The 27775-nt window shown below is 38.3% G+C and overlaps 1 protein-coding gene across 1 annotated transcript in view; it reads right to left on the reverse strand.

Moving 5' to 3' along the window:
• The window catches only part of IQCM (IQ motif containing M), a 117026-nt gene that overhangs the window by 36458 nt on the left and 52793 nt on the right, over positions 1–27775 (reverse strand). Inside the window, exon 8 of the mRNA XM_050945494.1 lies at positions 4323–4481. Coding sequence (XP_050801451.1) covers positions 4323–4481 — 159 coding nt within the window. The remainder of the gene's footprint in view (positions 1–4322; positions 4482–27775) is intronic.

A 27775-nucleotide genomic window follows, 5' to 3' on the forward strand; every position in this document is an offset into this window, starting at 1 on the left:
ATCAAATCTGCCCAGTTCACAATTAAAAAGTAAAGGTTTTATTAATTAAAATTAATATAAATGATTGTTGGTCCTGCAAACAACGTGGAAGATAAGCATTACACTTCATTTTTTGGCTCACACATTGCCAGTGATAAAATTCTAAAATCAAAACATAGCTACCACTCACTAGATAAGGGGAGAGTACAGGGAATTTATCAGACTCTTTAATCAGAAAAGTGATCAGATATAATTCTGAATATGCAAGACAGCAAATACATTGAGTTTGAAAAGTCACTATACAAAAATAGCACATTCTAAATAGGATTGCATATTTTCTACCATTTTCCAATTCAATAATCCAATGAAGGTCACTCATCCTTAACAAAAGAGATGTTTACACATTACCAATGGGAAATGGGGGAGCAATATCAAAGTTAATATAAATGAAGAAGCATTATACAATGGTCACCCAAAAACATGCCATATAGATGAGATGAATAAAGCTACTGTACTCTGAAAATACTTTAAAACGGGTTCTCAAACTTTTGTACTAGTGACTCCTTTCACACAGAGCCTCTGAGTGCGACCCCCCTCTTATAAATTAAACACACATTTTTAATATATTTAACACTATTATAAATGCGAGAGGCAAAGCGGGATTTGGGGTGGAGGCTGATAGTTCGCAACCTCCCATGTAATAACCTTGCAACCCCCTGAGGGATCATGGCCCCCAGTTTGAGAACCCCTGCTTTAAAAGGTCCATTTCTGTTTATTTAAATCACATGAATATTTACTTCCTGCAAACCAGCAGATAACTGTGTATTCGTTGCTACTCAATTATCTGATGAAAGTTCAACACATCTCAGAAGCCACAGAAGTGGAATCAATAGTAAAAAGAGTTATGTCTGGAGTCTGCACCAGTTTTTATGAGTATACACACAATAAATTTCCAGGGCTATTTTTCCTAAAATGTTTATAGGAAGAGGAATCACTGAGCTACCGAAAGTCCTCCTTTAATAGACTAATCTCTTTTCAAGGCAACTGCTGCCTCTTGCTTGTCAACTGGTTTAATAACCACGGTAACTCAAAAAGATACAATATGCTGGCCACTTAGAAAAAAAACTATAAAGGCTTTCAGAAGTAGTCCTTACCATATATAACAATCTCATTTGAAGATCTACTTTTGTCTTCCATATAATATAGATAAGAATAATAATACAAAATCCACACACTAATGTTCTATTAAAGATCTAAATAAGCATTTTAGAAGTGAAGTTATTGCCTAGAAAATCAGTCAACTCATGGACGAGCACTTAAATACTACAGATGCTGGCAGGTTAAATTACCCTAACAAAAAAGGCCCCAATCCTCAGTTGCCGTAAATTGACCTAGCTCTATTAAAGTCAATGGAGCTATGACAATTTACATCAGCTAAAAATCTGGCCAAACCAAAAGATCATGAGCCACTTTAAAGCAATAATTCAAGCATATTTTAAAACAGTGCAAGTTTATGTGTTTGGCGCAGAAACAGCTATGCACCTACAGATTAAAAAGAATCCTCTCACAATTTGTTTTCAGCAACTAGCTTGTAACTGTTTACTGTCATGTGATATCCTCCTATAAAACAGTCATATAATAAATGGAATTCAGTTTGAATAAAGACCTTGTAACTTAAGGAATGGCTGAGATATGAAGCATATAAAGCATGAAAATAAGAGGATTACATCTGCATCACTTCGGCTGCCAGTGGGAACACTGTTGTAATAAGGCAGTTATAAAAAAAGGAAGTATGTATTGTTAAAATGTCAAGGCTCATTGCAACTTAGTTTCAGTTCAACTTTTTGTTGTTTGAATGCAGCACCAGACAATGGGATTGTCAAGGTATGTTTCCCACTTTGAACTTTAGCATCCAGAAAGTGGGGACCTGCATGTACCCTTCTAAGCTTAATTCCTAGCTTAGATCTGATAGCGCTGCCACCAACCAGAAATTCCAGTGTCTGGTACACTCCCTGTCCCCCAAAACCTTCCCTGGGGGACCCAAGACCCAAACCCCTTGGGTCTTAAAACAAGGAGAAATAAACCATTTCCCCTCCTTTCCCCCTCCCAGACTTTCCCCTCCCTGGGTTACCCTGAGAGATACACTGATCCAAACTCCTTGGATTTAAAACAGAGAGAAATTAACCTTCCCCCCACCAATCCCCTGGTGAGTTCAGACCCAAACCCCTTGGGTCTTAAAACAAGGAGAAATAAACCATTTCCCCTCCTTTCCCCCTCCCAGACTTTCCCCTCCCTGGGTTACCCTGAGAGATACACTGATCCAAACTCCTTGGATTTAAAACAGAGAGAAATTAACCTTCCCCCCACCAATCCCCTGGTGAGTTCAGACCCAATCCCCTTGGGTCTTAAACAAGGAAAAAATCAATCAGGTTCTTAAAAAAGAAAGCTTTTAATTAAAGAAAGAAAAAAGTAAAAATTATCTTTGTAAAATCAAGATGGAAAATGTTTACAGGGTCTTCAATTTATATAGACTAGAGGGATTCCCTCCCCCCTAGCCTAAGATACAAGTTACAGCAAACAGAGGTAAAAATATTCTTCCAGCAAAATACACATTCACAAGTTAAGAAAACAAACATAAGCCTAATCTGCCTTTTCTAGATAGTACTTACTATTTTGAATATGAGAGACTGTTTTAGAAAGATTGGAAAAAGATCTGTTCCCTCTTACCCCCAAGAGCGAACAACAAAAAATACAAACAGCACAAACAAAGACTTCCCTCCACCGAGATTTGAAAGTATCTTGTCCGCCCATTGGTCCTCTGGTCAGGTGTCAGCCAGATTCACTGAGCTTCTTAACCCTTTACAGGTAAAAGAGACATTAACCCTTAACTATCTGTTTATGACAGGGATGATGGCTGGAAAGGAGAGGAGTGACTCCCACCCATGTCCATTTACTTCTCCTCCAATCTTCTGCTTTAAATGTGTGTTATTTTAAAAGGCCCAACCAGGCAGCAGCATACAATCTTCTTCCTGTGCCCTTAATTTCAGCTCCTCTGTGCAACGTACTTGCTGTCCACTTCAGGACAAATCTTGGAAATGGGCTCACAGCCTAATTAATAAGCTCAGGAAATTTCACATAAAGGGTGTGGGAGGGAATGGCAAGATACTCAGCCCTAACATGCAGTTCCCAACACACAGTTGGGATGCTGCTGTATGATGCACTATGAGGAAAGGCAATAGCAGATGTGAGCCATGTGGAATTTTAGCCTTGTAGATTCTCACTCAGAGCCAAAACTACAAATGCTTTGTACAGGAAATCTCCACAGGGGATGAGTAAAGGAAGACTCCTCCTTCCCAGGCTGCAGATCTCCAGCAAAAATTCTCTGAAACTGCAATTACACTCCATAGTCAGTAAAAAGGGTTGCTCTTTTTGCCTTTGCACTTCCTTTTCTCCTCCTAGAGGTTTCAGCCAATGCATTCACATACCCACAAATCCACCTGCTGCAGTCACATCCCCCTCAGGCCCACTCCTCTGCTGTCATGGAAAGCCACCACCCTGCTCTGAGGCACACTAAACTCATTTGCAATGGTATTGTGGTGTTACCACAGAAGTCAGGTGTCTCTGTCCCCAGAATCCCTAAATACAATGCTAGCAGACCCCAAAGATGCGCATTTTACTACTTCTCCCTTCCCAGCATTCCATTGTGGAGAGATGCTACACAACTGTACTCCATGGTGTGCAGAGATCCTCTATATGGGTTCTCTACTGTCTGGCCCACCCAGAGGTAGAAATGTGGCATTTTTACTGATACAGGCTTCACATAGATGCACAGACACACTATAGATTGGCCCTTTGTAATGTTAGACCTATTAAAATTTTTACCAAAATGCTGAGTAAATATATTTGGTAAATATAGCAGAAAAGTGGGCCTGAGGGGGATGTGACTGCAGCTGGTGGATTTGCAGGTATGTGAATGCATTGGCTGAAACCCCTAACAGGGGAAAAGGAAGTGCAAAGACAAAAAGAGCAACCTTTTTTACTGACTATGGAGCGTAGTAGCAGTTTCAGAGAATTTTTGCTGGTGATCTGCAGCCTGGGAAGGAGTGGTCTTTCTTTACTCATCCCCTGTGGATATACTGTATCTCCTATAAGCCAGTGCTTTTAACTCAAGATGTTGACATCACTTCTATCAAATATTTGGTTTATTTAGAAAGTTTATATCTATTATTCAGCACTTCTATAGAGATATAGTCTACACATAACTTATACTACACATTGCTAAAGCAAAATACCTTTAGCCACCTGACTATATTCATAGGCTAATATGGCTTTTAAAATTTTACCTAAATATATGTATCCATCTTTTCCATCCACTATAGGTTGCACCCAGGTTGACTTTAGTTGAACAACAGTATTCTGCTTTACAGCAGCAGGAGGATGTAGTGTGAAAGCCATTTCGAGCACTTGATGCTGCTTGATGGTTGTTACTTCAGAAGTGCGACCTGAGAATAAATAAACAGCATTTATATAGTGCCCTACAACTACACTTCACATACTGAGGCATATCCTTTCTTTTGATACATGCACGCAATTCACATTAACATTAATGGTAGTTGCACATGGATATTTGGCTTCAGCACACACTTCGAGATTGTTTCATACCCTAAATTGGACTCCTGAGCTTGTGCAGGCTGAACCATTGAAGCACCATAGGCTATGGGCTTAATGCATGTCATTTCACAATCATGGTAAAGATGTATAATTTGGATAAATTCACCTTATGATTATCTCGGTCATTAAGCATTATATAGCACAATATTAGGATTCTTCATAGAGATATTTTATTAGTAGTAGTCTAATAATTAAACTGGTATTATGTACAGAAGCTTATTCAATAATGATGCTCACTAGCAGATAGTATGATTTAATATGTTTTCTCACACAACACTAAATTTCAGGACTGAGATTTTCAAAGGGGTTGAAAATCTCTGAGGGTTAGGTGCATAACTCCATTTGGCCTCTCTGAAAGTCCCAGGCTAGACGCTTTCTGTGAATTGGTCATGAACAGCACAACCTCAAGCTTCAGCCTGTAAATTATTTGAGAAAATGAAAGACAATCTACAACTTCAAGCAAGCAGTCAGTCTCTTCAGTAATGATTTAAAATGAGCAGTTGCTGACAAAATATGGTAAGAACAAAATGAAATAACATGGACATGAAAAAGACCAACAGTGTTTGGTCCTGTAACTGTTTGATGCAATTACTTCTGTTGAAGTCAATAGGAATGGACACTTTTAATGGGATCACACCCACCTCTTTCAAGTGCCCCCGGTTAAGTGTGTGTGTGCCTGCAGTTTTTCTTCAATTTCTAGGCTCCTGGTGCCCCATCAGCAGCTGCGCTTGTCAGACAGGTCTTTGGTGACTTCGCCCTTTCGCCGAGTCACTCTCAGTCCATGTGCAAACAAACAAACCCATTCTGGTATATAAGTCCAGAATGTCCTGCAGCCCTCCCCAGGCTCAATCCTTTAACAGTCCAACTGGGCCCATTGACTTTGGTGTAAGGGAGATCAGGGGTGTTCTGAGGGTTCAGAAGGGATGTCATCAGGGGAGTAGGTGTGACAAAATGAAGCTCCAATACACCCAATTCTCCACTGATTTAAGGTTCCTCAAGTACCTTACATCAATGGTGTACGTTGATTTGTACCTTGTAGCTTTAACTTATACTGGGGCGTGGCAGCTGAGAATGAAGAAGCTGTGACCAGCTCTCTGACATATCCTACCCCACGCTGCACCCAAGCCTTGGCACAGTGCAGAATCAAGTCCATTGTGTTTAATGGATGTTGTCAAAAAATGCTAACCATACAGTAGACAAAACATCTCCAAAAGAGGGCTGAGGGCATCACAACTCATGTGGCTGAATTGACAGTGCTTCAGTTCACCGATCATTACAGCAGGGTGCAAGGGCTCTCTTCTATCCTCATTGTGGAATGCCAGCCTCTGAACATTCATACACCATGAGTAAGCCCCGCACCCATCACAATATTGGCTTAAATACCGTGGGATTTATTAATATTGGTTTCTTCTTATTTGACTTCATTTTTTGTTGTTGTTGTTGTTTAACTCTTTAGAGTGCACTTGCTTCTTGTTTTCCAGCTGTTTTCTTCAACCATGAGGGCTAGATGCTTACTTTCTTTTTCAATAAAAGCTGAGATTCTCATGCAATCTCTTAACGCCACCTTTATGAAACACACAGAACATAATACCATTCATGATAAAATCATTGGAGTTGGCAACATTGGGTTGGTATTCAGTTTGAGGAGAAATATTTCTTCTGTATTTGTGTTTAAAGTTAGAGAAACAATGGGGAAGATGTTTCAGATACTGTGAATGCACTTTGTTTTTTATAATATTAAGTGTATTGTATAAATTCTAGAAAAAGGAAATTAATAAATCCTAAAATGAGAACTCAATGGTTTAAGACACAATCATTCACAGAATTATACAATATTAAAATACATTGGGAACTATTTCTTACCAGTTTTTTTTTAAGTGCACTTGATGCTTGTTGAAAGCATTAGACCAGGGGTAGGCAACCTTATGGCACAGGTGCCGAAGGTGGCACGCAAGCTGATTTTCAGTGGCACTCACACTGCCTGGATCCTGGTCACTGGTCCGGAGGGCTCTGCATTTTATTTAATTTTAAATGAAGCTTCTTAAACATTTTAAAAACCTTATGTACTTTACATACAACAATAGTTTAGTTATATATTATAGACTTATAGAAAGAGACCTTCTAAGAACATTAAAATGTATTACTGGCACGCAAAACCTTAATTAGAGTGAATGAATGAAAACTTGGCACACCACTTCTGAAAGGTTGCCGACCCCTGCATTAGACTGACAGTTCAGGAAACTAAAATCCTATTTTTGCATACAGTACAGGCAAGTGGTGTACGTTTCTCCATATTATAATGGCAGTATTGGCCAACAGGAAACACGTCTAAGTACTGCAAGGGATATTTCACTCTCCATACCAATTAGTCTCCAGACACAACCCACCTTCAGTACTATCAATCGCGGTAATACTGGACCTCTAGGTGTGAACAACTTTGGCACCTACTAGAAAGCATCTCATGCCACTGCAAAGCCATTCATCATTGATAACTTTTGGTTGTTAGCCATCTGAGCTATATTGAAACCAAGATCAGAGGCAAAAGGATCTGTATTCGGTTAACAATTAAATTCCACAGCATCACAGCTCTCAAATCTGAACTTCTGAAATTTGTTGTCACAGTTCAGTAAAATCACTTCATGTTGCATTCATTTTCTTCAGTATGAAATAAGTGAATGTCACACTTTTTTGTCATACCATTTTTATTTAACAAATTATTTTCTATTCATTAGTAAAAAAAAATTATAAACAAGGCAGCTCATTTATCAAAATGAAAAATGTTCTACTCCTTGAACAAGGAAAGAGGATTCTAAATAGACTGTCCCTGTTCCTAAATTAATGGAACTATCTTACATGTAATATTTTCTTTTAAGCATTAATGTAAGCACTCCACAATCATTAATGAAGAGGTAGAGGAACAGGAGTTACAACTGAAGGGCAAAACTGCTAAGAAAGCATTTCAGAGGGATGTCACTGAGTGATACGATCTAGGAAAATAAATGTAAGGCTCATTGATCATTGATATCATAATTAAATGCCTATAGTACATGACAAGGAAAAAGGACAAAAACGTTTATTAAAACTTGACTAAGAACATGACCTGCAGGACTAATCAAGCAGATATACTGAGAGGCCATGCAAAGGATTACAGTCAATAATCCTGTATTTTAAAATGATTTTTATAACTTAAGAAACAACATTTAATAAAGCTTCCTGGTTACTATTTACAAACTCCTTTGTACATAACAATCCAAAATTTTAAACCCAGCATCAGATCATCAGCTGGTGTAAACTGTCACAACTCCAGTGACTTAAATAGAGCTACCACAATTTATGCCAGCTGAGGATCTTCCCATAGGAGTCATTATTAATAGCACTTCCAGGTCTTATTTTTTTAACTCCAGTGAACGGCAACATATTAAAAATATAGATAACTTGAGTTCTGGGATGTTTACTCATTTTTAATATAGAGACAACAAAATGTTAAAATTTCAGATCATTTTGGTAGTCATCATCACGTTCTGATATAAACATTTAAAAATATTGCAGTATATAAAGTGAACCAGTTCCTATCCAGACTAACAATACCTACTTCATCCAAACTCATATACACTTTTCTAAAAAGTATGGGAGAACAGAATTGTTCAGGCTAAATAGAATAAGGAGTGCAATATTTGATCTTGTAATATAAGCCAGATTTATTGTAACAGAAGAAAGTTCACTAAAATCAGATGAAATTCATCTCAGAGAGCTAATGAAACTAGCAGCAGTCGCATGAAAGTGACTGTGCATCATTACTGAAAACTAACAAAGTTAGAACTGGAAAAATGACAAAACATATTACCTATTTTAAAAGGAGAAGAAAATCTAATAGCAGGGGAACTGCAGAACAGAAAATTCAAATTCAAATTGCTAGCTAGCAAAACAGTCAATTTGTAAGCAACTCCCAAACCTTTGGCAAAGGTGATAAATAGTAAAAATTTGGATTGGCAGAGACAAACATGTCTATTACTTATATTAACTTGCATGAGCCTCCTGCTCAGCGCCATCACTACCATTAACCACCTTAACACAATGCAACTTCCCCACAGGCACTCTCAATTTGTATTGGAAAATACAATACCCAGCGGTTATCAGACTTCAAGACAAATGATCCACTCTTCCATTCCCTCATTGCCTCCCAGCTCTCGAGGTGGCAAACTTAATTTTTTTAATGCCCCTTCACACCAATTCATACAGTAAACAACATTAGATCCATCTCTCTGCATCTGTTAAATATTAGACTTTAAAATTGAAGGCATAGCACACTAAGAAAGTTTACAACATACAGCAGAAGACAAAAATAGATTTGTGTGTGTGTATGAGAATATTTCTTGCTTATAATTGTAGAAGTTATACAAATAATTTAAGCATCAATTGCCAGTTTATTACACCAAACATTCTGATTTCTATTGGTTCAGGCAGCTAGAAAGATCCTTTCCCTGTCAGGAAGTTCTCCATGTTGAAAGCAACACTGGTACCTGCTGATGCGCTCAGGCTTGGCAGATTATAAAATAGCATTCCCTTTGTTCCCTCCAGGACGTGGAGACCAGGAAACCATATTTTTCTCTAATCAAACATCTGAATGCTTGGCACAAATGGGTTCATTAGGAAATTTATAATTGGATTCCCTGACCATTCTGTTCCTAAAACTCTTTGATAAAGAATGGGTTAATTAAATTAAATTAGTCTCACAATACTGGTAATAATTTCCATTATTTTGATGTTCAATGAAACAACACACTTTCTAGGTCTTCATAAATAAAGAATGCGCTTTCAGGAAGCCCAACAGATAAATCTTTTGTTTTGAAAGCCATTTTTTAATTTGAACCCAGATAGGTAGTACCAGTCTTCCATTTCTTTCTTTGAAAAGGCCAAGCAAACTAAATTACTTTTCTTGTTGTCGCCAATGTTTTGTTTTCTGTCATGGCAGGAAAATAATTGTATATGGCATAAGGAAAAGCTGTATGTAGCATATCAATATAGAACAAACAAAACCTATAGGCGAATACACGTGTATGTGAATTACAATACCAGCACACTTTGGATGAGAATCTGCCTGCCTCTTTGCTGATATTCATAAGTGGGGAAAAAAGGGAACCCCTCCTGACCTCCTGCATACTTACGGAGGAAGCAGTCAGAATGTTGGCGCTTGTGCTTCTTATGTGTAGCAGACACAGGCTAGTCCAGCCACAAGCAGAGAGAACATGACTAGGATAGGACGTTAGTGATCACTGCCTGTGCCCACCAGTTGGTGGTTGGAGGCTGGTGCTAGGGGAAATGCTACACCTCTAAAAAGGGATAAGACCAGCTTCTGAGTTCTCTCCTACTTTGCCTGCTCCAGCACTCTGCAGGTAGAGTGCCTCCAGCTACTACCACTGTATCTCCATTACTCTGGCCCTGACTGTAAAATCCACAATACAATCTTTTACTTAATTTGTTGACAAGAAAACACGTTTAGTGGAGGAAGGGAGGACATGACATTTTGTAAAGTGGAGGCAGCACCGCTTAGTGGATGGAACGCTGGATGATGGGGTGGGACACCTGGGTTATATTGGGACAGCTGTTTACACACACACACACACACACACACTCACACACACACACACACACAGTGTGACTTCAGGAGTGTCACTTACCCTCTCTGTGCCTGATTCCCCATCTGTAAATGAGGGTAATGATACTTACGTCCTTTGTGAAGTGCTTTGAGATCTACTGATGAAAAGTGCTATTTAAGAGCTAGGTATTGTTATTACAGGGCTTAATTCTGCTTCAGTTACAGCCTCTAGTTCAACCCTGCAAACCCCATTTGAACTCAGTGGGACCTGCAAGGGTAACTAAACAAAATGAGGCCCCTTTATTTACTGTAATAAGGCGAGAGATACTGTTCCACACAACAATCTCAAAACGTAGATCATCATTTTGCTTAAAAAAAGAACATATTTTATTAATGGTTCATGTCAAGGTGAGAGGAGAGGACAGTTGTACCATTTGGGGTTCAATATAAATATCTTTTCTTAATAGCTTGGAGGATACAGTGGGGAGTACGTTGTTCATATCTATGTATTACATGAAGCCATGAAGAATCACAAAGGGCTTGATAATGCACAGCACAGATGTGGAACTGCATTTGCAAACATTAGGTAAAAGGGATGATTGGATCAAAGTGTCCAGGAGAACATAATCCTATATTAATGAAGGCATTAGGGTATACCTATCAAATTACTCCTGCCTAGTGCCAGTGAGAAAAGAGTGATTAGCTAAAGAATTCAGTTGTGTGACGTAAGATCAGACTTAAGTCAATGTCGCTACAGACACCCATCCTCTGCCCCTTTTATACCCTACATTCCTGAGAATAGGGTATCATGAGTACAAGGAGCTGGAGATTAACTTCTGCTGAGTGAAGTCAATGGGAGTTTTGCTTTTCACTGTAATGGGAGCAGGATCATTCATACGCTCAACTCGCACTTGCACTGGAATGTAGCAACCTTGCACTTACTGGACTTGCAGGATAAGGCCAAACAGCATTATAAGCAATCTTGAATCATGGACAAAAAAAATCAGTAAAAATAAGATTCATTAAAGACAAATGTAATGTGGTTCACACGGGAAGGGATACTCAAATTCACAAGCATAGAATGGAAGACAAATTGAATGTGAGTCAACAATGCAAAGCTATTACCAAACCCCAAAATATTGAGTTAGGTTCTGTTAATATAATAAAAATATTACATGTAAATTAAGAGAAGAAATTACCATAAAATGGGTTATAATTGCTTTAAAAACACTTTCATTATATTCAGGAATTGTACAATCAGAGGAAAAATATTTTGACAGTAATTACCTATATTTAATTCAATTTAATAGTGTGCTACTAGCTGGGACGGGTAAGAAAAAAATAGTTTGAGCTACTTTTTCTGAAATGCAGGAAGTGCCAAATATACTATAATCAGACATAGGAATTACTCATTTTATAGGAATATTAGCCACTTCAGTTGGTTTGGCCACAAATTAAGTACTATAATCGATTTTGATCACAAAAGACAAACTGGACAGAATTCAGATAGCCACATAAATCATAAAACATCTAAAAAATTAAAACGATGGGGAAAATGAAAAAGACAACTGGATATGTTCACTTCAGAGAAAAGATGACTCAGGTTCTTTCCATTGACTTAAATAAGAGCTGGATTGGACTTCTATCTTTTACTCTCTGTCCAATGAAAATGTTACAGTTAATAAAGGAAGAGCTATAAAAAAGATTTCCAGATGTTTCTGAGGTCATCGAGAAGATATGTAATAGTATACCGAGTGACATCAAGTAGTAGTGAACATCCAGAGTTATTATCCCTTGAAGTAAATACTGATCTCTGCATTGCCTTGGTCACAATTTGCCTCTAAAAACAATAAATCTTTATGGTCTCAACATAAGTCAATAACTGCGCTTCTTGTTACAGAGAAGAAGCTCGAAAATGAGGGCTACAGTCTTAGATTTGGAAGGACATTTGTACAAATATCTAAATGCATAATAAGTATTATTTTTATTATTAGTAAATTATGGAGAAGGGGGCTATTGTCTTTTTTTGTGGAAATTACAGACACACAAGTATTGATCCTGCAAACGATCTCCACATGTACTTTGTTTTATATGTGGTGGCTTTAGTTAAACAAAACCATTCCTATTCAGCACAACACTTAAGCACATGCTTAACTTTAACTATATGCTGAAGGCCATTAACCTTGGTGGGACTTAAGAACATACTTAGGTGTTTTGCTGAATAGCATGTGCTAAAATGGATTGTTGAATTGGGGCTCGCAAGTGGGCCCATTAAAGTCAATGAAACTACTTACAATGTATATCATGAGGCACTTGTGTAAATCTTTGCAGGATTGGGGCCTAGAAGGAGAACAGATCATACTCAAAAGAACCCTAAGAGGTGATTTTCAAAGCACCTAAGGATTTAGAAGTGCAAGCCTCATTGAAAATGTGCTCCTAAACCCGATAGGTGTTTTTTTTTTTAAATCTCTTCCTTAATTTATACTGTTGGTTTCTGATTAAATAAAAACCATATTTAATTTGTGACCTATCCTTTTCTGTTAAGACCTAATATGAACATAATAGGCATCTGAAGAGGATTCATCAGAATACAGAAGTAATCATTTTGTTTTGCTTTTTATTAATATCTGTATTTTTGTAAATTATCTTTCAAAACAGCATTGGAATCAAAAGATGTTTGTTCATGTTCAATGCCTTTTTTTAAACCAAAGATTTAGATTTTTTTCTAGTAAAGACTCAAATTTATGCTACTGTGAAATTAAACTAGTTGCTGTAATTTAGTCTAAGGAGTTTACCTATCCCTGCTGTTCTGTAGTCAATGAAATTATCTAAAAATTGTTCACAGAGCATTCATGGTTAGCTTCTACTGGAAACAAACTGGGACAGGGAAAATCAAGTCAATTTAGTTCCAAATGTTTATCATTACTAATAATACAATTAAGATAATATCAAATGTAGGTAATTATTGTTAATATCGGATTTTTTCAAAGGAGACAAAAACAATGTTAATTGTTCTCACTATTGAATAAAATATTAAGTTTTTCATACTCCTCCTATAGCTAAATTACTCTTATGTAATTTCATGTTTTTGCTTTGTAGAACTGCTTAGAAACTTGTTTTTCTATGTGTATTAGTGTGTTTTGGACTTCTTCAGCAATATACTGTATATTATTGTGTATTTTTTGTCAGTTGTGTTTATTCAATATATTTTTTGTTTCATAATAATCATCTCCACGGTACTGCATAGTCTGGGACAAATTCTGCACTCATTTACTCACATATTTATAATTTGTAAACAGAGCCAACATTATATGGAATCAGAGAGAAGTACTAGGAATGTCCGAGTAGGTCGCACTAGTGGGGGAGTGGCACTATATGTAAAAGAAAGCATAGAGTTAAATAAAATAGAAGTCTTAATTGAATCAAACTGTACCATAGAATATCTCTGGATAGAAATTACATTCTTGATCAATAGGACAACAGTAGTAGGAAAATACTACCCAACTACTTGTAGAGAAACTACAAAGGCCATAAAAAAGAAATAATACTGGGGGATTTCAACTATCCTCATATTGACTGGGTATGTCACCTCAGAAATAAATGGATGCATAGATAACATTTCTAGACACATTAAATGACTGCTTCTTGGAGTAACTTGTGCTGGAACCCACAAGTGGAGAGGCAATTCTTGATTTAGTCCTAAGTGGCACACAGGATTTGGTGCAAGAGCTAAATATAGCTGACCCATTGGTAAGAGCAATCACAATATCATTAAATTTAACATATTTGAAGGGGAGAAATGCCAAAATAACTCACCCCAGTTGCATTTAACTTCAAAAGAAGGAACTACACAGAAATGAGGAAGCCGGTTAAACAGAAATTAAAAGGAACAGTGACAAGCGTGACAGTACTGTAAACTGCATGGAAACTATTTAAAAACACCATAATAGAGGCTCAAACTAAATGAATACCCCAATAAATAAAAAAAAAAACAGTAAGAGGACCAAAATTCCACCATGTCTAAACACTAGAGTAAATGAGACAGAGCCAAAGGCATCCTGTAAAACCTGGAAGCCAAATCCTAGTGAAGAAAATAGAAAGAAGCATAAACTCTGGCAAGTATAATAATTCTTCTGGCCAAGAAGAAGTTGAAGAGCAATTAGCTAAAGACACAAAAACTAACATAAAAAAAATATTTTAAGTACATCAGATGCAGGAAGCCTGCCAAGCAATCAGTGAGGTCCCTGGATAATTGAGGTGCTAAAGGAGCACACAAGGAAGACAAGGCTCTTACAGAGAAGCTAAATAAATTATTGGCATCAGTCTTCATTGCAAAGGATACGGACAATATCCCCAAGCCCGAGTCATTCTTTTTAGGTGACAAATCTGAGGAACTGTTCCAGTTTGATGTGTCAATAGAGGAGGTTTTGGAATAAATTGATAAATTAAATCGTAATAAGCACTAGCAGCATATGGTATTCACTCAAGAGTTCTGAAGGAACTCAAATATAAAACTGAAGAGCTACTAACTGTGATATGTAACCTATTGGAGGGCACCTAAAGTAATGTCAATTTTTAAAAAAGGCTCCACAGATGATTGTGGCAATTACAGGCCAGAAGTACTAACTTCAGTACCAGGAAATTGGTTGAATTTAGAACAAAATTATCAGACATATGGATAAACACAATATGTTGGGAAAGAGTCAAGACTTTTGCAAAGAGAAGTCATGCCTCACTAATCTATTAGAATTCTTTGAGGGTCCTTGTGCACAAGGGTGATCCAATTGATACAGCTGCTTCATCTTTCAGAAAGATTTGACAAGGTCCTAAACCAAGGGCTCTTTAGCAAAGTAAGCAGTTCTGGCATAAGAGAAACATCCTCTCATGGATCAATAACTGGTTAAAAAGATAAGAAACAAAAGGGAGGAATAAATGGTCAGTTTTCACAATGGAGTGAGGTAAATAGCAGGGTCTCCCAACAATCTGTACTGGGACTATTGCTGTTCACCATATTCATAAATGATCTGGAAAAACAGCTGAACAATGAGGTGGCAAAATTTGCAGATGATACAAAATTACTCAAGATATATAAGTTCAAAGCTGATTGTGAAGAGTAAAAAGGGATCTCGCTAAACTGGGTGACTGGGTAACAAAATGACAGATGAAATTCAATTTTGATGAGTGCAAAGTAATGCACTTTGGAAAACATAATCCCAACTACACAAACAAAATCATGGGATCTAAATTAGCTATTATCACTGAAGAAAGAGATCTTGGAGTCATCGTAAATACTTCCTAGAAAACTTCTTTTCAATGCATAGCAGCAATCAAAAAATCTAACAGAATGTTAGGAGCCATTGAGAAAGGGATAGATAATAAAAAGAAAATATAATGATGCCGCAATATAAATCCATGGTATGTCCACACTTGGAATGCTGCACTCAGTTCCATTCACTCCATCTCAAGAAAGAGATATTAGAATGGGGAAAAATACAGAAAAGGGCAACAAAAATGATTAGTGGTATGGAACAGCTTCTATCTGCAGAGAAATTAAAAAGACTGGGACCATTCATCTTAGAAAAGAGATGAGTAATTGGGGATATGATAGAGGTCTATCAAATCATGAAGAAAGTGAATAGAGAAGTGTTATTTACCCTTTCATATAACTTAAGAACTAGGGGTCACCCAATGCAATTAAGAGGCAGCAGGTTTTAAAGAAATGTCAGGAATCACTTCACATAATGCACAGTCAATCTGTTGAACTCATTGCCATTGGATGTTGTGAAGACCAAAAGTATAACTGGGTTCAAAAAAGAACTAAACCTGTCCTCCATGAACTTATCTATCAACAATTCTTATTCAAGATGGTCAGGGATCTAATCCCATGCTCTGGGTGTTTCTAACTCTCCAACTGCCAGAAGCTGAGACTGGACGACAGGAGACAGATTGCTTGATAATTGTCCTATTCTGTTCATTTCCTCTGAAGCATCTGGCACCGGTCATTGTCAGAGACAGATACTGGGATACATGTACCATTGGTCTGCCCACTATGGCTATTCTTATGCATTAAACATAAACCACCACAATGACTGTTTTATAGTATACTAGTCAATGGAAGAAGATTGGCCTCTTACAGTTGGCATGGCTACTTCCACCTTTTCATGGTTTCTGTATGTATAAATATCTTCTTTCTGTGTGTTCCATTCTATGCATCCGAAGAAGTGGGCTGTAGCCCACAAAAGCTTATGCTGAAATAAATTTGTTAGTCTCCAAGGTGCCACAAGTACTCCTGCTCTAGTCTCAGAGGTGCCACAAGTACTCCTGCTCTAGTCCAACCCCCTGCTCAAAGCAGACCAATTCCCAGCTAAATCATCCCAGCCAGGGCTTTGTCAAGTTGGGCCTTAAAAACCTCAAAGGAAGGAGATTCCACCACCTCCCTAGGTAACCCATTCTAGTGCTTCACCACCCTCCTAGTGAAAAAGTTTTCCCTAATATCCAACCTAAACCTCCCCCACTGCAACTTGAGACCATTACTCCTTGTTCTGTCATCTGGTACCACTGAGAACAGTCTAGATCCATCCTCTTTGGAACCCTCTTTCAGGTAGTTGTAAGCAGCTGTCAAATTCCTCCTCATTCTTCTCTTCTGCAGACTAAATAATCCCAGTTCCCTCAGTCTCTCCCTATAAGTCATGTGCTCCAGCCCCCTAATCGTTTTTGTTGCCCTCCACTGGACTCTTTCCAATGTTTCCACATCCTTCTTGTCGTGTGCAGCCCAAAATTGGACACAGTACTCCAGAGGGGAATGATCATGTCCCTCAATCTGCTGGCAATGCTCCTACTTATACAACCCAAAATGCCATTACCCTTCTTGGCAACCAGGGCACACTGTCAACTCATATCCAGCTTCTCGTCCACTGTAATCTCTAGGTCCTTTTCTGCAGAACTTCTGCCTAGCCACTCGGACCCTAGTCTGTAGCAGTGATGGGATTCTTCCATCCTAAGTGCAGGACTCTGCACTTGTCCTCGTTAAACCTCATCCAATTTCTTTTGGTCCAATCCTCTAATTTGTCTAGGTCCCTCTGTATCCTATCCCTACCCTTCAGAGTATCTACCACTCCTCCCAGTTTAGTGTCATCTGCAAACTTGCTGAGGGTGCAATCCACGCCATCCTCCAGATCATTAATGAAGATAGTGAACAAAACTGGCCCCAGGACTGAACCTTGGGGCACTTCACTTAATGCTGGCTGCCAACTAGAGATAGAGCCATTGATCAATACCCATTAAGCCCGATGACCTAGCCAGATTTTTATCCACCTTATAGTCCATTCATCCAGCTCATACTTCTTTAACTTGCTGGCAAGAATACTGTAGAAGACCCTATCAAAAGCTTTGCTAAAGTCAAGGAATAACACATCCACTGCTTTCCCCTCATCCACAGAGCCAGTTATTTCATTGTAGAAAGCAATCAAGTTAGTCAGGCATGACTTGCCCTTGGTGAATCCATGCTGACTGTTCCTGATCACTTTCCTCTCCTTGAAGTGTTTCAAAATTGATTCTTCGAGGACCTGCTTCATGATTTTTCCAGGGACTGTGGTGAGGCTGACTGGCCTGCAGTTCCCTGGATCCTCTTCCTTCTCTTTTTTAAAAATAGGCATGACAATAGCTTTTTTCCAGTCAACCAGGACATCCCCCAATTGCCATGAGTTTTCGAAGATAGTGGTCAATGGCTCTGCAATCACATCAGCCAACTCCTTTAGCACCCTTGGATGCAGTGCATCCGGCCTGTAAACTTGTGCTTGTCCAGCTTTTCTACATAATCCTGAACCACTTCTTTCTCCACAGAGAGCTGGTCACCTTATCCCCATACTGTACTGCCCAGTGCAGCAGTCTGGGTGCTGACCTTGTTTGTGAAGACAGACAAAAAAAAGCATTGAGTACATTAGCTTTTTCCACATCTTTTGTCACTAGGTTGCCTCCCCCCACTCAGTAAGGGGCCCACACTTTTCCTGACCTCCTCCTTGTTGCTAACATACCTGTAGAAACCCTTCTTGTTACTCTAGCTAGCTGCAACTCCAATTGTGATTTTGGACTTCCTGATTTTACTCCTGCATGCCTGAGCAATATTTTTATACTCTTCCCTGGTCATTTGTCCAAGCTTCCACTTCTTGTAAGCTTCTCTTTTGTGTTTAAGATCAGCAAGGATTTCACTGTTAAACCAAGTTGGTCGCCTGCCATATTTACTAATTTTTTCTACTTGTCGGAATGGTTTGTTCCTGCAGCCTCAGTAAGGATTCTTTAAAATACAGCCAGCTTTCCTGGACTCCTTTCCCTCTCATGTTATTCTCCCAGGGGATCCTGCCCATCAATTAACTGAGGGAGTCAAAGTTTGCTTTTCTGAAGTCCAGGGTCCATATTCTGCTGCTCTTCTTCCTTTTGTCAGGATCCTGAACTCGACCAGCTCATGGTCACTGCCTCCCAGGTTCCCATCCACTTTTGCTTCCCCTACTAATTCTTCTCTGTTTGTGAGCAGCAGGTCAAGAAGAGCTTTGCCTCTAGTTGGTTCCTCCAGCACTTGCACCAGGAAATTATCCCCTACTCTTTCCAAAAACTTCCTGGATTGTCTTCCTAAACTAGTGACCATCAAACTTTATAAAATATTGCACACCCAAAAAGAGCTGGGTTAAATGAACATTACTAAAGTTGCAAATTCAAACACCTAAAGGTTCAAAATGTCCAGAATTAAGGTTCCCTATGAAACTTTTATTTGGCCCTCTTGTTCATAAGCATTATGGTGCAGTATTTAAATATCTGATCACATATAGGGCTACGAGTATGTCATAGAGGGCATGGAAGTAATGGATTCCATGACTTTCTGCAACCTACATGACATTGGGGTCCTGCAGTAGCCCAGCCCCTGCCAGCAGTAGGGAGACCCCACCCCAGCTCCCAGCCCTACAAGACGGCAGAGGATCCCCCAGAGTTCCCCATGGAGCAGGGGTCAGGGGTCCCTCCCAGCCACATTAAATCATCAAAGTATGGCCTGTCACATGGTTTACTAGTAGCACAACAAAACTTGAAAGACATAAAGGACATTCTCGTTCCTCTAAAGGCACTTGCACAGGGCACCCATTACAACCACAGATGCGTAGAATGATCAACAGACAAAAGGATACCAATGGAAGGCAACAGAAATGGGAACAATATGAAAATCTTTTAGTGTAATGGAAGGATATTGCAGTTGTTGGCTAATATGGAAATGGAGTTTATCAGAAAAGTTTTATATAGAGAGAAACAAAAAAACTATATATAGTTTTTATTTAACATCTTTTTTGGTGTAGAACTATCATTTAGAAATAATAATTATGTGTAATGTATAACATATAATTATATAAATAATTAGTATAATCCTGGGATGAGATGAGGGCTATTAGTGGCCGTGGATACTTTGAACCTTGCACATTTAGTCAAGAAGACCAATGACACCCAATCAAACTACTTTAAAATGAATTACAACAAACAATGGTAGCACAGCTGTTATTAGGACTATAATTAAGTTTAGGAGGGAAACAGCAGCTGAATGCAATCAGATAATTAAGGAGCAAGCTTTTGTTAACACTGATGATCAGTAGGGTCATGATTCTGCAGATTTTGAATTTATTATGGCTCAACAGACTAATCTATTTTTATACCAGAGGTATATTTCTATTTCTTTTACCAATCAAGTATATTTTTGACTAGCAGCCAGTTGGTCATTTATTTATTTAAACTATTTACCATCCATTTAGAGAGGAAATGTAACATTTACAAAATCTAAGATTACCATGGAAACCTTACTCTTAATCCCCAAGGGTTGTGGGAACAATTGGTGATACAATTGTGATGGCTGAATAACAAGGCCATGAGTACTATAAAGACTGTAGTTATAAAATTATTGTAAGTTTTGTCTCAGTTCCAAGCCTAAGTATATTTTTCTGTAGTAGTTCCAGCTGTGTAACCCAGTCCTAGAAGGGAAATCTCCCTACTGAATAGAATAAAAAAACCAAATATTTAAAAATAGCATTTGAAAAATACAGAATAAACCTCATTATAGTTAAACTCATAAAAGTGATCTACAGTTAAATTTCCTAGTGCATGTCCATCTTTAAGGAAGAATACTGGAGTTTTACCTGTCAGAGTTTTGGTGCCAAAAGGGTATGGATGTATTTTCTGTGGGATACAAATATATTGGTTCAGGTCTTTGAGATCTGAATTAAGTTCAAGGATCCCAAAACCTGGGATAGATCTTTCAAGGTTTACTCCTTCAGATGAGTTATCGGTTCAGTTTCTCATCATCCATAGTGATTGCACTAGTAGGATTTACACATTTTATGGCACGCACACACAAGTCAAAGAGAAAAGGGGATAACTTCAGTGTCCGAAATAACTGTCTCAGAAAAAGATTCTTCTGATTTGATAGCATGTCCTTATTGAAGGGAATGAGAATTTTGCCATTTGCCTCAATAGACCCAGGATTTCACCCCTACTGTTCAAAGGTATTTCTGAGTACATAATGGCTGCTCATTGCCACCTATTTGTTTACACTGCTGGTAACACATAATCATTGCTTCATAAAGCATTTGGGATACTTTGAGAATGGAAGATATCACATGAAACCAAGCTCTTCTGTTAAAAGAATAAAGTAGTAATTTTTAAAATATGTAAAAATAATATTCTATATTAGAAACTCAGGGTCCATTTCCTCAGCTGGTGTAAAATTAGAGCACTCCATTAACTTCAATAGAGCTGTGCTGGTTTACAGTAGCTTAGTATCTGGCATTAGGAACTTTTACCAAAAAATAAAATTGGGAAGCTCATTGATATGTGTGCTGTACCTTTCCCCCTTTCTTCTTTAGTTATATTAGACATTCAACACAAGAAATCCTAAAGAGAAAAGAATAGTAATTGAGTCTATGTCCATCAAAACAGTAAATCATTAGCAACAGAAAAGTTGAGTGTGACACCTTTACTATAGTTAAAATTTCAGATGTGACTGCAGCATCTGACTTCTTTAGTAAAAAGGTCTAACCACTGAAGAAAAGAGAAATCTCATCCCTGCAGCAGGAAAAAAAAAAAAGGAAGAAAAGAGTGGAAGCTTCCTGGTCAACTGTGGCTCTTGACTTTACATCTTGGCTCCACAACAAGGTAACATGAAACCTTGGACCATTTGTAATCAAGTCCAGGAGGAGACGTTCAAAAGATGGAAAAGCAGCCATTAAAATGACAAATCAACATTAATGTAGTTTTACTGTGTAAGGTAAAAAAAGTTCATATTTTGAGTTTCTGATTAAGCAATTTGTTGACAATTTGTTTTTTGACCAAATCCCAAAACTTTGTTTCAGTCAAAATGTTTATGGTCAGTTGTAGAAGCTACAGAAAGTAGACATCTTGACACAAACCATTTCATAATAATTTCCATTTGTTTGTAGGAAGTCATTTTAATAGCCTGTCTTCCATCTCTGGTTCTATGTGGTCCAAAGTTTCATTTAATCTATAGATCAACCAAGTGGATGTCTAATCTTACCTAGAGGGTGCTATTTTTTTTCTTTTCTTCTTCAGGAAATCCATCCCTAGATGCTATATAAAGGCAAACAGAATTTGTTGGGGTATGTCTACAGTGCAGCTGGAAATGTGCTTCCCAGTGCAGGCAGACATACGGTGGTGGCTTAGGCTAGCTGCCCGAGTATGTACACAGGGGTTCTGGGCAGATATGTACTCAGGTGTCCAGCCCAAGGTGCTGCCCATGCTGTCACAGCTCCACTGTGATTTTTAGCACTGTCATTGCTAGCTCAAGCATGTCGGTCTATTCTCTCTGGGAAACATGCTCCCAGCTGCAGTGTAGACCTACCCATAGTGGTATTGCAACTGGATCCAAATATCATTCAAAGATATTCATGAATGGGATAGTATCCTGCCAATCCCAATCCCATTTAGAGTAATCTGGAAAAAAAATAGATAGCACCCAAAAAAAAAAACCTATTCCCTGATCCCCTCCACCTACTGAGCACTCCTTGCACCAAGAATCCTTAGTTTTATCTTAGTATCTCAAATGTCTGCCGAAATCCCAAGCATATATTTAGCTTTATAAAAAGTACAATGCTAACCATTTTTTTGAAAGTCCCTCCAAGATCTGATACTTTTCGGACTGGTGTTATTGCAGTTCAGGATATTACTTTTTAAAACATAGTGAATCATAGATTACAGGGATGGGCACTATAATAAACTCTAAACTCAAGACAGACATTAAATAGATTTGCTAGTTTTAGAAAATATACAATAATGGTCACCATTAAAAGTCAATATTTGTCAATTGTTATGACACTGGTATCTGAGATTACCACAATTTCTCCTATATTTATATCTAGGATCTCAGTGTTAAAGGTTGGCAAATACTGACTATTTAATGTCTGAACTGTGAATAGAACAAGAAAGGTTCAGTACTCTGCAGAATCTAGAACCTAATTCAAAGTGATCACCAGTAACATCAAGATGAGGACCAACTTCCTAGATTATTTCTAAAAAACCTTTGGAATCACAGGAATCCTAAGGACCTTGTGGTGTTTGACATGTAGGCATATTCTGGAATATCTAGATGAAAGAAAGTACTCTGGTTCAGTAACCATGTCTAAGCAGAAACCTGTCTCGAGAAATTATTGATATTTGCAACAGCTTAGAACATCAGGACCTTCAGGACTAGTAAATGCAGGGAGGCATCAAAATGATTAACGTGTTTTCCTTTATTTTGTGAATTTAGCACAAGAGTAATGGGAATGGGACAACGGCATACAGCAGATGAGATGAATAATTTTTGGAAAGGGAATCTATAGATAAATTCTTTTACTCCTTTTTTAATGAAGAAACAGAGTGAAAACTTTCCTCAAGGCAAACAGACCCTCCTAGGACAACACTACAATGGAAGAACCTCCAAACAGAGATCCCAATGTCTCTGGTAAAGATATGTCCTGCTGTTCCAGTTTGTCATCACATTTATCATTGCTGTTGTGTATTGCCCTCAGAGATTTTAAGTCCTTTATTGCTCAACAGAACTGCGGTGTTACTCATAGACTTAAGGTCAGAAGAAACCATTATGGTCATCTAGTCTGACCTCCTGCACAATGCAGGCCACAGGATCTCACCCACTCACTCCTGTAACAAACCCTTAACCTATGTCTGAGTTACTGACGTCCTCAAATCATGGTTTGAAGACCTCAAGGTGCAGAGAATACTCCAGCAAGTGACCTGTGCCCCATGCTGCAGAGGAAGGCGAAAGACCTCCAGGGCCTCTGCCAATCTTCCCTGAAGGGAAATTCCTTCCTGACCCCAAATATGGCAATCAGTTAAACACTGAGCATGTGGGCAAGACTCACCAGCCACCACCCAGGAAAGAAATCTCTGTAGTTACTCAAATCCCACCCCATCTAACATCCCATCACAGACCTATTTACCTGCTAATAATCAAAGATCAATTAATTGCCAAAATTAGGCTATCCCATCATACCATCCCCTCCATAAACTTATCAAGCTTAGTCTTGAAGCCAGATATGTCTTTTGCCCCCACTACTCCCCTTGGAAGGCTGTTCCAGAACTTTACTCCTCTAATTGTTAGAAACCTTCATCTAATTTCAAGTCTAAACTTCCTAGTGGCCAGTTTATATCCATTTGTTCTCGTGTTCACATTGGTACTAAACTTAAATAATTCCTCTCCCTCCCTGATATTTATCCCTCTGATATATTTATAAAGAGCAATCATATCTCCTCTCAGCCTTCTTGCGGTTAGGCTAAACAAGCCAAGCTCTTTGAGTCTCCTTTCATAAGACAGGTTTTCCATCCCTTGGATCATCCTACTAGCCCTTCTCTGTACCTGTTCCAGTTTCAGTTTGAATTCATCCTTCTTAAACATGGGAGATGAGAACTGCACACAGTATTCCAGATGAGGTCTCACCAGTGCTTTGTATAATGGTACTAACACCTCCTTATCTTTACTGGAAATACCTCGCCTGATGCATCCTAAAACGGCATTAGCTTTTTTAACGGCCATATCATATTGGTGGCTCATAGTCATCTTGTGATCAACCAATACTCCAAGGTCCTCCTCCTCTGTTACTTCCAACTGATGTGTCCCCAATTTATAACCAAAATTCTTGTTATTAATCCCTAAATGCATGACCTTGCACTTTTCATTATTAAATTTCATCCTATTACTATTACTACAGTTTACAAGGTCATCCAGATCTTCCTGTATGATATCCCGGTCCTTCTCTGCATTAGCAATACCTCCCAGTTTTGTGTCATCCACAAACTTTATTAGCACATTCCCACTTTTTGTGCCGAGGTCAGTAATAAAAAGATTAAACAAGATTGGTCCCCAAACCAATCCCCGAGGAACTGCACTAATAACAGCCTGACAGTTCACCTTTCAGTATGACCCGTTGTAGTCTCCCCTTTAACCAGTTCCTTGTCCACCTTTCAGTTTTCATATTGATCCCCATCTTTTCCAATTTAACTAATAATTCCCCATGTGGAACCATATCAAATGCCTGACTGAAATTGAGGTAAATTAGATCCACTGCATTTCCTTTGTCTAAAAAATCTGTTACCTTCTCAAAGAAGGAGATCAGGTTGGTTTGGCATGATCTACCTTTTGTAAAAACCATGTTGTATTTTGTTCCAATTACCATTGACCTCAATGTCCTTAACTACTTTCTCCTTCAAAATTTTTTCCAAAACCTTGCATACTACAGATGTTAAGCTAACAGGCCTATAGTGACTTGGATCACTTTTTTCCCTTTCTTAAAAATAGGAACTATGTTAGCAATTCTCCAGCAGTACGGTACAACCCCTGAGTTTACTGATTCATTAAAAATTCTTGCTAATGGGCTTGCAATTTCATGTGCCAGTTCCTTTAATATTTTTGGATGAAGATTATCTGGACCCTCCAATTTCATCCCTTAAGAGAACAAAGCTGCTTGTTCCTCGTGCTTGTTTAAATGAGACACTATAGATATTATTAGACTGTAAGCATCTACAGTAGAAGGTAGGGTTGCAGAGCTAGTAAAGGCATAGTACTGTGCTGCTCTCAACTCCAGTAGAATTTTGCTTCATTTATTTGCTTTAATGTAATGACCATTTTCCTTGGACATAAAGGTGAAGTATTTGCACATCTCAAATCAAGAAGCTAGCTGGCTTTGAGTCACATTTTTGCCAGCAAGCTACTAGTCTAGTAGGTTTCATGTTGCTGTTACGCTCCCAGACCAGTGTGCTGTTTAAAATGTGAGAATGATATTAAACTTTTGTCATAATAATAATAGTCCACTAAGCTCCATCCAATGGCAGCCTGGCACCACAATGCAATCATGCCACAGAGAGTAGCTGAGTTGTATAAGTATTACTGAGGGAAGAATTTGGCCTGGAGGATCTTTATTATTACTGATAATGCATGAGAAGGAAAACACTCAGCTTGATTTTGAAGAGCCACAGAATTTGCTGTGCTGGTAGAAAAAAAATCTTTTTACATGTAAACTGAGAATATTGATAAGAAGTAATTGATATTCTTTAAACACAGAAGCCCCCTCGTTACACTTTTATAGAATGACATTTCAGAGACGAATTCCACTTTAAAACTACCATCGTCATCCTTCAGGCCAGACACACACTGCTTCTTCAATGGTCAAAAGGGGTCATCATAAAAGCACTACCTTATTCTCTTGCCAGGACTGAGCACATTTTTTCCATAGTGCTCTGTTTACTACCTAAGGAGTGAGAGATTGGAACTGAACCCAAGTCTTCCAGATCAAAGTATTCAACATTGCTACCATACTGATTCTATTGTGTGTCTACTTTATACCCTAAGAGAGACCTGGATATATGTATTAATTTATAAAACACATTTGTATTGAAATGAATGCTATGCAAGTCTTACTGTACACAATCCAAATCCATTATAATGATGAGCTGTAGCACAGTACGTTTCAAAACACTTTATGAATATTGACTAAGCAATCTCTTAACCCTTTAAGGTAGCCTATTTCCTGCAGTACTCTCCATTTTATTTTAGTGGCCTATAACTCTGCATATAATTTATTCTAAGATTTATTAATGACATTGAATTCTATACTAATATTCAGCTTCTTAGACCTCCTTTATCAAGAAACTATCTAGGTGCCTTCCAGGAGTTCATTAAATGATGTGGCTAGCATTTGTCCCCTGGGTCTTTTTCTCTCCAATGGGAAGGAGATTTTTTTAAATTATTTTCCATTTGTTTATTTTATGTTGGCTATGGTCTGTGTGTTTGCAACTGAAGGTTAAGGCAACAAAATGTAACTTGCATTTGGACTAGACAGTGCTGCTGTTTGAGATGGTTCTTAGATCCTGTGGGTATATCATAGATATTGCCAGAATAGGGAACAGAGATATTAAATGATGCTTATCAAACATAAATTTATACTCAGGTTTGCCTATCTGTGCAAATTGACTGTATTCATAGCATAAAGGAGGCTATGTCTGTATTTTGCATACAGGTAGTTGTTCAAGGTCAAGATCTGAAGTCTTTCTTGAGATAAAACTCCCATGGAATCAGTTACAGCTTTGTCTGAGGTAGTACTTCAGATTTTGATCTTGTGCTATTATTATATCTTATCCACGAGTGAAGGTTGGGTAGACAAAGTGCTCGGTTGATTTAAGAGATCTTTAAAATATTTTGGCCTGGAAATATTATAAAACCTCTTGCTACAATTACAGAAAAAATTGATGATTGTCCCTACATGTGGAAATCAATCTCAGGAAAGGGGAGAAGAGTGAAAACTAAGTTTAAATTGAGTAAGGACTTAATTTGACTCATATTTTGGAACATATAACTGTTTTTTAAATAAGAATGATGGCAAATGTAAGAACATTCTTCCTCTCAGTGTTTAAGACCATAGATTGGAATTCAGAAGAACTGAGTTCAGTTCCAGACTCTACTGTAATTTTCTTGTGTGACCTGTGGTAAGCAAGCTAGTCTTGGTGTGCTTCAATTTCCCATTTGTCAAACAGGCACAATTACACTTCTCTACCTCAGAGGGACATAGTGAAGATAAATGCAATAGTGTTTGTGAGGTGTTCAGAAACTAGAATGATGGAGGATAGGTATATAGGTAGCTAGATAGACAGTTATTCAGTGGAATGAATGTGAGGTATGACTGATCATCCAAGAAATGTCTGTAAGCCTACAGGCTGTCATTGGGCAAATGTGGCCTAGCACACTGCATAGCGCAGTCATAAAACATACTGACCTATGTCACAGTTTCAGGGAAAACTGCACCTGTGTTCCTCCTCTGTGGTCCCTTGACAGTACTCACTTAAGATTTCCATCCCCAACTGTCACCTCTCTTGTTGGAGATGGGCATCTCGCTCTCTTCCAACCAGGGGTTTTAAGGCTGCAGTGTAAGGCAGGTTGCTGTGCAATATCCCCAGCAACACAGTCTGCCTAAAGCCCATGTCCTTTGCTTTCTCTCT

This window comes from Gopherus flavomarginatus, chromosome 3 (genome assembly GCF_025201925.1).
Source record: "Gopherus flavomarginatus isolate rGopFla2 chromosome 3, rGopFla2.mat.asm, whole genome shotgun sequence".
NCBI classification, from domain to species: Eukaryota; Metazoa; Chordata; order Testudines; family Testudinidae; genus Gopherus; species Gopherus flavomarginatus.